This window comes from Notolepis coatsorum (assembly GCF_963971535.1).
Source record: "Notolepis coatsorum genome assembly, chromosome: 12".
Classification (NCBI taxonomy): Eukaryota; Metazoa; Chordata; class Actinopteri; order Aulopiformes; family Paralepididae; genus Notolepis; species Notolepis coatsorum.
Window position 1 is genome coordinate 84,280,195 of NC_140176.1, and position 12,788 is coordinate 84,292,982.

Below are 12,788 nucleotides of genomic sequence, written 5' to 3' on the forward strand. Positions count from 1 at the left end.
TATATATAGATAATGTTTTTGCCTCCTTTCAGCAATTATCAGAGAAATATTCAATCCATAGCCGACATTTCTTTCGGTATCTACAGATTCGTAGCTATGTCTGTAGCATTAACCCTATATTTCCCAACCTTCCAGAGGTAACACCCATCGACTCCTTTTTAACCCCGATGTCTTCCATCAAGGGCATGATATCGACTATGTACAATCTCATTCTCTCCTTATGTCCAACCACAATACACAATATTAAAAGTAAATGGGAGGAGGATTTAGAGGAGGAGATCTCGGATGACATTTGGGTTGACATTCTACGTCTTGTTCATTCTTCTTCTATTTGTGCAAGACACGGGCTGATACAATGCAAAATTGTTCATCGAGTACACCTGACGAAAGTCAGATTAGCCAAAATGTATGAAAATATCGATCCTATATGTGATAGATGTCATTCGGCCCCAGCCACATATACTCACATGTTTTGGACATGCCCCTCCTTGCACAGGTATTGGACAAATATTTTTGAAACCATCTCGGGAAGTATTGAGACAAATCTTGAACCAAATGTATTGACAGCGCTTTTTGGATACTCCCCACCTATGTTATCACTTTCAAAGCACAAAGCACACATTGTGGCATTTACCACTCTACTGGCCAGGCGGCTGATTCTGTTTAAATGGAAGTCCGCTGCTCCCCCCACTCACCTTCACTGGATTAGAGACATACTATACTTTATCAAACTTGAAAAGATAAGATGCACTCTGAGAGGTTCTTCATCTATGTTCAAGAAAACGTGGGGTTCATTCCTTGTACTTGTGGATGATGTACAGTTCCATACTATTCCAGAATAACAATTTGTATGCTGCTTGTTGGTATTCATCTGTGTGAACGTTAATTCAACGTGAGTTATTTGATATACCGGATATACATTGGAGAAGCATATTTGGGTACCTAAACATGTGCTATATATTTGATATACTATGTATATACGTTTGAGACGACTGTCGAGCGACCAAGTCAGTGTTTGTTTGTATTATTATTTACTTTTGAACTCTGTTTTATTTTTTCTTGTTTTTTATTTTTTTATTTTATTTTCTTCTGTTTAATGTTGTTATCTGTTCTATGTGGACAATGACAATACAACAATGTATATATACAGACATATACTTATAATGTCTATGTCCTCAAAAAAGTATAATAAACAAAAAAGTGAAAAAAAAAAGTAATAGTAATAGTAGTAGTAATAGTAGTAGTAATAGTAATATTAATAGTAATAGTAATAGTAATAGTAGTAATAGTAATAGTAGTAATAGTAATAGTAGTAGTAATAGTAGTAATAGTAATAGTAGTAGTAATAGTAATAGTAGTAGTAATAGTAATATTAATAGTAATAGTAGTAATATTAATAGTAGTAATAGTAATAGTAGTAGTAATAGTAATAGTAGTAATAGTAGTAATAGTAATAATAGTAGTAATAGTAGTAATAGTAGTAATAGTAGTAATAGTAATAGTAGTCTTACAGGTGTGAAGCTATACAAACTGGAGAAGGAGAGGAAATCTTGATGATTAAATTCTTTCAGTTGGTTCTGCTGGGCACTCATGGTGAAGATGGGCTGGAAATTCAACAAAAATCGTTTTTATCATTATTAAATATATACTTTTTTTTTTCATCTTTATTAACTTTAATCAATTCGACAGTTCTATAATATAACATTATACAGGTAGTCTGTCCGTCTGACCTGAAAGCCACCCAGAGTGATGGTCAGTGAGATGTCTATGGGTCTGTTGACGACTCCGGCCACAGATTTGACCAGAGACATGAAGAGCAGAGGAAACCATACGATGCAGATCAGCAAGAGGACGATCAGACCTCCCATCCCGTACTTCACCACCCGACGCTTCTTCTGGCCCCTGGGCTGGGGATACCTCTGGGAGGGAGACAGAGGGAGAGACACACATAACCTTCATGACCCAGAACACATCCGCCTGACTTCTAACCCACATCACCAGTCCTAAAACACCTGGACTGGCTTTCCGTCTCCCACTAGATCAACTACAAAATCCTGGTTCTCACCTACAAAGCCCTTCACCAACTGGCCCCATGACTCATTGACCTCCTCTCCTCCTACCAACCCTCTCTCCTCCTAACAACCCTCTCAATTACCTCCTCTCCTCCTAACAACCCTCTCACTGACCTCCTCTCCTCCTAACAACCCTCTCACTGACCTCCTCTCCTCCTAACAACCCTCTCACTGACCTCCTCTCCTCCTAACAACCCTCTCACTGACCTCCTCTCCTCCTAACAACCCTCTCAATGACCTCCTCTCCTCTGCTAACAACCCTCTCTCAGACCTCTCCTCCTAACAACCCTCTCACTGACCTCCTCTCCTCCTAACAACCCTCTCACTAGGGATGGGTATCGTTAGGATTTTATCGATACTACTACTCTTATTGATACTGCTTAACGGTTCGGTACTTTATCGATACATCAGTTCTTTTTGATTATTTTGCACAATCTTTTTTATTAAGAACAGAATCGGCATTGCTTTATTAAAAAAATTTATCCACTTTTTCTCCTTATTTAAATTTTTTCTCCCATCCCAATTTCGTATTTCCAATTCTCCCCTCCCCTGTCTTGAACGTTGCTCGACTATGCCTCCCACTGGTCGGTCGTAGGGAGGATAGAAGCCTTGCATCACGTGTCCCCTCCGGTACACAAGGAGGCAGCCTGTCGCATCTTTTCACCAGACAGCGCGGACTCTCAGTGGCGAGGTGTAACGCATGGGAGGCTCACATGGGACAGCTACTTCCTGTCTCTGCTGTGCAGGCGTCCCCCAACCGACCTGTAGGAGTCGCTGTCCACAACGTCCAATCCCCACCCATTGACTTCCACCCGCTACCTCTGCCAATTGAGATAGTATGACGACTGGCCCAAGCCGGAGGCAATGCGGACTCCGGGATTCGAGACCGGATTCTCTTGCATTGGTGACGAGCACAATCTCCGCTGCGCCACCCAGCCGCTGGCATTGCTTTATTATTTATAACTTTATAAATAAATATCATAAATAAATATTATTTCTTCAGCAACTGTAACCCTGTGACACTCGTTCACCCTATCCTCTAGTTGCTAGGGTGAAGGGACTTTGGGCTTGGCTGGGACCGGTGGTGGTAGAGGGAGGAGGGGTGGGCAGGGACATGGTGGCTGCAGCCTCAGCCTGACGATCTATAAAAAGTTGTCATCTTTCAAATATATTTGTAGCTAAACAATTAGCTAAGCAATTATATTTTATTTATTAGCCTATTCGTAATAATTCGTTATTAGCCTAGCTAACTCTGTATCTTGGCTTACCTGCAGTGGACGTGGATGCAGATGGAACACTGTGAGCAAAGCAGTCGAAAACGGCGCATTTCTGCTGACTAATGTTATGTTTTGCCAACAGATGTTTTGATAAATTGCTCGTATTGCCACCCTTACTGGCAAATGTTTTGTTGCACTTGTGGCAACGTGCGTTGTCGGCATCGACTCTCATAAAGTATACCCATACTTTCGAGAGCTTCGCTCTCTCCGCCATGACAAGCGCATGCAGAGCTGTCTGTGTGCTGCGTGCTTCAGCAGCACGGAGCCACAGACAGCACCTTCCTTAAGTACCCGTATGTGTGAGTGTGAGCGGCAGATAGACATAAATACAGACAGACACAGACATACACACACAGACAAACACACACAGACATACATGTATAAATACAGACAGACAGACAGACAGACAGACACACACAGACATACATGTATAAATACAGACAGACAGACAGACACACACAGACATACATGTATAAATACAGACAGACAGACAGACAGACAGACAGACAGACACACACAGACATACATGTATAAATACAGACAGACAGACAGACACACACAGACATACATGTATAAATACAGACAGACAGACAGACAGACAGACACACACAGACATACATGTATAAATACAGACAGACAGACAGACAGACAGACAGACAGACAGACAGACAGACAGACAGACAGATAGATTTACTCTCTCTGACTCTCTCCAGCACTTGAGGACAAAGATGTGAGCGTAGATATCCTCCACACAGATCCAGGAGGACAGAGACAGGGTTGTGTCTGTCCACACCCAGTCCATCACCGCCCGCAGCTCTGTCAGGAAGGGGACCAGACGAAAACTAGAGAGAGGAGAAGAGAGATACATTACAAGATAAAACACAACACATATACAGCATGCTGGTCTACAAGATACACTACACGACCAAGGTACCCATGTACATGTCAAAATACCACGATCACAACACCAGAGGGAGCTCCACAAATCATGTTAAACCCAGATTCGGCTAAAAAACAAGGGACTAAACACGTTTCGCAATTATGCCACATCAATGTGGAACGCCCTACCCAAAGCTGTTTGGACCCCAGGAAGAGTAGTCTCACTTTGGTGTAGACTAATGGCGATCCACAATAAAACAACAATAAAGCTGTAAAGGAATGTGAATCACTACCCACTTTCAAAAACACTCTCAAAGAACACCTACGGGAGACTGCAATTCAAAACTGGCCCCTGTAAATGTCCTAACCCAACCCCCTCCAATGTACAGTAAATGACCAAGTATGGTTTTGTCAATATTCCAATGTACAGTTTTGCTTGTACAGTTGTACAGTGTCCCCCACCCACCCACCCCTCCTACCCAACCCCCCCCCCCCCCCCCCCCCACCCAACCACCTCCAATGTACAGTCTCCCCCCCCCACCCCACCTACCCAACCTCCTCCAATGTACAGTTTCTACGTCAAATGTATATACTCTCTTTTCTGGACTCTTTTTGTATCACAAACAGTACTGTATTTGCAAATCTGGTATGTCATAAATGTATAGATGTAGCAGTACTGTCTATCTGTATGTCGTGTATGTCATATATGTTATGATGAATTGAAAATGGGGGACCCTGATGTAAACAAGACGAAAGTCTTTCTCTGGTCTGCATCCCCTTAACAATTGTATGTATTGAGCCGTACTGTATTGTACCCATTCTGCAATCTGTTAATAAAGTTTTCAATCAATCAATCAATCAATCAATCAGTCCAGTTCATATCCATGTGATTGTTTGGTTATTCAGGTTTCAGCCACCAGATCTGACCTGGAATCAGTCAGAGGAGAGGACAAGCAGACTCTACAGATTGTGGGTAGGGTAGACTCTACAGATTGTGTGTGTGCTATTACCCTTGGAACAGAAACAGGTTGAGGTAGTTGTAACTCTTGGTCAGGAAGTTCCCCAGGACTCTGGTGGGGTAACCACAGCGGATCTGATAGGCTGAGAGCCCAAAGTGCACACACTTCACAAAATACCACAGCTGGGCTACTGCATTCTGACTAAACCTCCTAGAGAGAGAGACAGAGAGATTACATAATCAATAGAAAGATAGATGACTTTGGTCTTATCAAAGGTGAGGTTAATCACGTCCCAGAACCACCCCTCTCCATGCTAGCTCCTTTTTCCATGATATCCACACCGAACCTCCCTATGTTATCCTATGTCAGAAACAAAACAATTCCTAATACCAATATCACACATGAAACAGCAACTTTGTTTACTTTGATCCACAACTGACTGTATTTCTCCTGAACCAAATCCACTGACTGCCTTTCAATGATTCTTCCAACATCTCATTTACCGCTTTTTGCAAACTCTGCATGCGAATCCCCAACTCTCCCAATAATAATGAAGTTGATCGTGCTATAAATCCTCTGCATAAATCCTACTTCCACAGGACAAACCCTACATCGTCAATCCTCAATTTCTGCTGCCAAGTCTGCATATCCTTTTCCTTTCATACGCCTCCTCCACTGAATCCTCCCAAGGCACGGTCAAGTCTATAAAATAAACTAACCGCTGACTACAAGACCATAATACTAGGTCAGGCCTCAAGGTAGTGCTAACTATCTCTTGTGAAACACCATGTTTCCCTCCAAAATCTACCTGCATTTCCCAATCAGTAGCTCCATTTAGGTGGCCTGGCTAAAAACCTACCACCTCTACATTCTCTCCCTCACAGACTAATTGAATGGCTGCACCCTCCATCCGATTACATCCTGAATTCACCTGTACTCTTCTACTTTCAATTCCTGCCGCTAAGTTCTTCAAATCCGGGTTAATGTCGCCATGTATTCCGGCCTTGAGAAAGACTAGTCTTACAGCCTGACATAATATGCCTCAAAGTTGCCATCTCTGAACACGGTGGAACAGCTGAACAACGTTATGCTAGTTTAGGATAGGGTTAGGATAGGGTTAGGTTAGGGTTAGGTTAGGGTAGGGTAGGTTAAAGTTCAGGTTAGGTTAGGGTAGGATAGGTTAGGATTATGATAGGTTAGGATTAGGATAGGTTAGGTTAGGTTAGGATTAGGATTAGAATAGGATAGGTTTAGGTACCTCTCAGTGACTCCTGGGAGGATGAAGAACAACCAGAAGTGGATTCCAAACACCAGAATCACCTGGAACACCAGCTTCCCCAAAACAGTCTTCCTTAAATACAATGCTCTATCTATCACCATAGTACCTAGACAGACAGACAAGCAGACAGATGCAAGACAAAAATGAGTTGCCTAATAACTCATATGCTCCAGAATAAATCTTTTATTTATAACGTTTCGTCAGGTCCATAAGGAGTAGACGCTGGAAACACTCAGTCAAACAGTCAAACAATCAATGAAAAGTTTATTCTGGAGTATAATGATAATGACTAATGAGACAATATTTTCACTGGCACAGTGCCTAACTTCAGTCTAAAGATTCAGCACCATGGACAGGTCTGCTCAAAATCATTTATTTGGGGATGACATGACAAACAAATGCAATGACGAAAGATAGTGACAAAAACAAAGGATGCAATGTGTCATGAAAATACAAATGAAGCAAGCTCTATAAATTACGAAAGAAACTAAATACAATATGAGATAAACAAAATACAAATGGTGAAAAATACTGTTATGTCTATGCCTCATTTCGGGTTAATTTTTTTCCCCTTCCTAATATCTGCCAACAGTGCTGACAGGTGCAAACTGCTCCGTGAGCCAACTGCGCTGGAGCAAATCAGGAGCAAATTGCACACCTATGTGCGTGTTTGTGCTAGTATATCATCCGTGCAATATCTTTAGTGAATCAGTTGCAAAAAGGGAGCAGATTAGCGTGCGCCAATCACGCGCAGTTAAGGGTGCTATTAGCACCGCGCAATCCATTCTTTGTGAATTCGCCCCTCAATATAAAACTTAAACTATACGATGACCTATATGGAATTAAAGTCTGTTTTAAGTAGGATAGTTACAGAAAATGCATTTAAAAACGAATTGCAACCAGTGATTTGATTACATCTGTTCCCATCTTGTATTGTACAATAATAGCTACTTCCGGTATAAACCACACCCACTTCTGTCTGAATACAAATATAAATCATTATGTTGGTGAACAGATACAGTACAGATAATGATGTCTCTGCATACCCCTAATTTCTACCAAACTGCGTGTGTGTGTGTGTATGTGTGTGTGTGTGTGTGTGTGTGTGTGTGTGTGTGTGTGTGTGTGTGTGTGTGTGTGTGTGTGTGTGTGTGTGTGTGTGTGTTACCAAACTGAATCAGCACCATCACTAGGAAGGCCTCTGGGACCTGGTCCTCTGACAGAGAGGAAGTGATGTCAGCAGCTGCAGAATGTTTCTGTGGGAAGGACAGGAAGTGAGGTCACAAGGCCTGCTTTTACTGGTCAACTTTCTAAACCGCAAACATCTAAAAGATGTTTCCAAAACAATAACACAAATGTATTATTTAAAAAGAAAACAGGGTTTAAAATGTTTTCAGTTTTTAACTTTTGAACACTTAAAGGAAAGCTTATTTGCCATCTACCCTGGAGTTAGACAAGAAGATACATACCGTTTTTATTCTCTGTGCATGCAGTAGGAGTAGGAAGACGTTGGGAACTAGGCTAATGGAGGAACCTACTTCCAGTGACTGACGCTAAGCTAGGCTAACGGTGCATGTCTTCCTACTCCTACTGCATGCAGAGAAGAAAAAGGTATGTATTTTAACACATTCCCTGCCACGCAATTTGAGCATCTTATACCATTCTCTGCCAGCACTGTAAGTCTATGGAGATGTTCACCTTCTTTGCAGGGCTATAACTTTTTAAATTGTATTGCTAAAGTGACATTACTATGGCCCATTCAACATCGATTATCTATCGTTCAGGATGTAGGAACGTTTTACTTTTTCAATCATACAGTCATACGAAAATACCGTCTAGAATATAAATATGTTTTTATCGTTTTCTGCAGTAATTCCTAGAACATGAGATATAGGCATAAACGCATAGATTATAGGTTTGTTGCCGATCCACGCTATATAAAAAATGTCAACTGTACATGATCCTAAACGTTATGACTGATCATGCGCGGATGAACGGAGGGGGGGGGGGGTCGTATATAATTCCGTTATCGTCGGTAAATGCTTTATGTAGTATGGGTGATATATTGATCAGAGCAGTTTGCATGGATAATAATAAACAAACAGGTTTGAAAGTAACGTCAGCGTCCTCTTACCGTTCGACGATGAGACTGGAGGAAAAAGATCCCACTTATTTGACAGCGATCGCCTAAATCCATTTCCGGTTTGTATAATCATAATACACGGCCAAATCATATCGATTATTGCGTTATGGCAGCGATCGCTACACACGGACGTGTCTACAGTCCCGCAACAATATGCGAGTGGCCGGACGCATTTCGGAGACGCACCGAGATCGACTCGTCCATTTCCGGTTTGGCAACTCGCCGATCATCCACCAGGGGGCAATATTGAAGCGTTGCAGAGTTGTGCCGGCTCACACTGCATCAGACCAGGCTCCGTGAGGGAAATATGAATAACATGGCGAAAAAATGAAATATGATCTCAATAACGTTGTACGCCGTGGATTGGCAGAATTAGCATGAACTTGAAACACGTTGTACAACGTTTTTGGCGCAGGATGCGTTAATGTCTAACTCCAGGGTAGATGGCAAATAAGCTAATTTCCCAAAATGTTGGAGTTTTACTTTAAGAAGAATGAGAAAAGTATTAGATTCTGTGGGAGTCTGTAAAATGTGTGATTTTACCCCAAAGGCCCAGAATCCAAATACAATGATGATAAAATCTACGGTGTCGGCCAGGAACATCAACACGTAAACATCCGTCACGGCACTGAACTCTGGGTGCAGGAGGTCCCTGAAAAACTGACACATCGGACGATACACGTCCAGACACCTGGAGAGAGAGGGGGGGGGGGGGAGAGACGGAGACAAAGAGAGGGGGGGAGAGAAAGAGACAGAGAGGGGGGGGAGAGAGAGGGGGGGGGAGAGAGAGAGAGAGAGAGAGAGAGAGAGAGAGAGAGGGGGGGAGGGGGGGAGAGAGAGAGAGAGAGAGAGAGAGAGAGAGAGAGAGAGAGAGAGAGAGAGAGAGAGAGAGAGAGAGAGGGACAAAGAGTTATTACCAGGGATGTAAAAGTACCCAGAAATTATACTTGTGAAGGTGAAAGTATGAAAGTGAAAGTATGGGTACCGTCTCAAAATCGTACTCAAGTAAAAGTCAGAGTATCTGGCTAAAAACACACTTGAGTAAAAGTAAAAAAGTTTCAGTACTAGCTTGTCACTCTGACTGCCTATTCTTCTGATAGCAGGTGTTTAATCAAAGATCCCCGCTTTCTAGTCTTGCACAAGGACCAATCAGCATGGGTATGGGCGGGTTAATTTTCCATTGATGGCGATTTGATTGGCTGTTTTTAAATAAAGTGCGGCCGCAGGATTAATAACGTTAACGTTAGTTCGGCCAGAGAAACAAATATACTAATAAAAATGGTTGGACCTGTGAGATTTGTACTTTATTTTATTTTTTTTTTTTTAACAATATATTTATTGGGTTTTAGTTTGCAAATTACAACATGTATATCAGCAGAGCAGTATTCAGCAAACATTTTCACCCCGTTATCCCTCCCCTAACCCCCACCCCACAAAATAATAATTAACTTCAAAAACAGGTTCACATAGGAAGGATACAGATTTAAATAAAAAATAAACATAAATAAATAATAATACAACCAAAATGTTTTACACATTAAGTAAAGGGTGTTTCTTGTCGTTTTTACACAATGATAAGAGTTGTCCCACAGTACTCCCCCTAATCCCGTTCTTGTTGAAGCAAGTTCCCAACATTCGTATTATGCTTTAAGAAGTACACAAATGGTCCCCAGGCATTATCAAAAATGTTTTGTTTACGTCTAACAATATACACCATCTTTTCCATTGACATATTTGAAGCCATTTCTTTAATCCACATACCAATTCTTGGTCCATCAACATTTTTCCAATTAAGAGCTATTACACGTTTTGCTTGTAATATGCACATATCTATAAATCTAAACTCTTTGCGTTGTAGATGTGGGGTGGTAGGATATAAACCAAGAATAAAAAGCTTGGGATTCAATGGCAACTTCTTTGATAAGATTTGATCGATCAGATCAATAACATCTTGCCAGAAGGTTTTCACTTTCACACATTCCCATATGCAGTGGAACAGTGTCCCCCCTTTCCTCACTACACTTAATACAAGTATCTGGAATATTATCATTAAACTTATGCAATTTAACAGGAGTTATATATGTACGCATCAGCCATTTATATTGTATAAGTTTTAGGTTGCTACTGACTGTCTAGATTTGTACTTTATACTGTAGGTCTGCATTTTAGGTCTGACTGACGTTTGACTGACAGGAGACAAGTAGTGACATGTTGCTTGTGAGCACTTTGTCAGATGTGCCCCGAACATGACGTTTCCTTCATGATAAGAGAGAGATGTGAACCAAACATCCCATGGTGGACAACCATGAACATGTGTGTGTGTGCGTGTGTGTGTGCACGCACGCATGCGTGTACAAGTATGTGTGTGTGGTGTGTCTGTGTACATGTGTAAGTACTACAAATAAGTACATATATTACATATTCAAAAATGTTTACCTTAACCCTAACTTTATGTCTTAACCATAACCGTTAAGCAAATGTTGAAACTAACTTTAGCTCTAACTATAATCATAGTCAGATAGTGGTAAGAGCACTTCGCTCACACAACTGCAATGATTGTTGGTTCAACTCCTGGTTGTGGCATTTATTTTGAATATTATTTCTTATGGCTATAACATAACGTGTACAACATGTACCTTTTTCCTGTGGTCGATTAGTACTTTATCTACGTTTTCTGATGAGACTGTGTTGGTGTGAGCTTGTGCGTGTGTGTGTGTGTGTGTGTGTGTGTGTGCACGTGCACATGCATGTGTGTGTGTTACCTGGTAACAGTGTAGTTCTTGGCTGTTAGGAGGGTCTCTGTGATCTTCTGTAGTACAAGTTCTGGTCTACTACGCTGCTCCACGCTGGAAACAACACTACCTACACACACACACACACACACACACACACATGTTCTGGCTGTAAAAGGCTAGTTTACATTGGTAACGTTTGTGAAAAGAAGCGTGAAACAGTGAAAAAGAGTGAAAGAGAATCTATATTCTGATTTATAATGGATTAGGAAAGCTTCTATTTACAGATTTAACTTGGAGAATGTATGTGAATCTACCTCACATTGATCTGGTAAAACATGGGCGGTACAATCTGTAATGCTGTCAAAGAGTTACCTCAAAGCAAAAGAGACCCTGTTAGTACTGGGCTTTGTTTACATTTCTTAATTTTGTTTGATGTGTGTATACAGGATAAATTATTATTTTTGACCACGACTCCTCTGTATACCCACTCACCTCCTCTATAATATATATTATACTCACTCACCTCCTCTATACACTCCCTCACCTCCTCTATATACCCACTCACCTCCCATATATACCCACCCACTCACCTCTTCTACTGTATATAACCAATCACCTCCTCTATCAACCCACTCACATACCCTATATACCCACTCATTCACCCCCTTTATATACCAACTCACCTCTCCTATATACCCACTCACCCCCAGCACATCAAACCAAAACAAAGCACAGTACCAAGAAGAGCTCTTTTTCCTAGAGGTCACTATTTGAAAGTATTAGAGATTCTACCTTTAAGGAGTGCTGATTAAGTTTAAAGGACAGTATCGGAAGACAAACAGTAAGTGGGTGTTACTTTGGGGGTGATAGTTTCCTACCTCCAGGGGAGTGCAGGCGGGTGGAGTTGGCGCGAGGCCGTCTCGACGCAGAGCATGCGCGGTAGCAGTGTTCTGCCGCTCAATGTGGACGGGGCCTTGGGAGGAATCTGTCTGGTCACTAGGGGTCTTGGGCTCCATGGTAACGTTCTCATCCCACAGCCCATGGCACTGTAAACAACAGCCACAATCACAACCTACAGCAAGCTCCGCCCCCTGTCTTTCCTCTTCTGTCTTTTCCCCACAAAAGTAGACCATAGCCGTGGATTTCACAGACAACACATGCTGAAACAGCTAGCCCAGCCAGCCGACCTAGCTAGCTCTGAGCTGCCTATGAATGAATGAAAAAGTTTATTTTTAACATGTATTCTTTACATTCCTCTAAATAAATCATAATAAAGCTTTGTCAAACAGAATAATCAGAATGAAAAAGAAATTATAAACAAAAAGTCAAGAGCAATGTAGTTAGTTGACATGTTCAAAAAAGGAGTAGAGGGAAGCTAAGCTTATTGATCCCTACCCCCTTAAATGTTTTCCTCCATTAATTATACTATGGATAATATAACCCC

The 12,788-nt window shown here is 41.5% G+C and overlaps 1 protein-coding gene across 1 annotated transcript in view; it reads right to left on the bottom strand.

Annotated features, from left to right (window-relative positions):
* Nucleotides 1-12,788, bottom strand: part of LOC311237944 (piezo-type mechanosensitive ion channel component 2-like) — a gene marked incomplete at its 5' end in the record, with an annotated part of 174,602 nt that overhangs the window by 35,805 nt on the left and 126,009 nt on the right. Inside the window, 8 exons of the mRNA XM_084325919.1 lie at nt 1,512-1,604; nt 1,731-1,919; nt 4,044-4,191; nt 5,239-5,397; nt 6,446-6,572; nt 7,635-7,722; nt 9,153-9,300; nt 12,223-12,390. Of these exons, the coding sequence (XP_084182045.1) occupies nt 1,512-1,604; nt 1,731-1,919; nt 4,044-4,191; nt 5,239-5,397; nt 6,446-6,572; nt 7,635-7,722; nt 9,153-9,300; nt 12,223-12,390 (1,120 nt within the window). The remainder of the gene's footprint in view (nt 1-1,511; nt 1,605-1,730; nt 1,920-4,043; nt 4,192-5,238; nt 5,398-6,445; nt 6,573-7,634; nt 7,723-9,152; nt 9,301-12,222; nt 12,391-12,788) is intronic.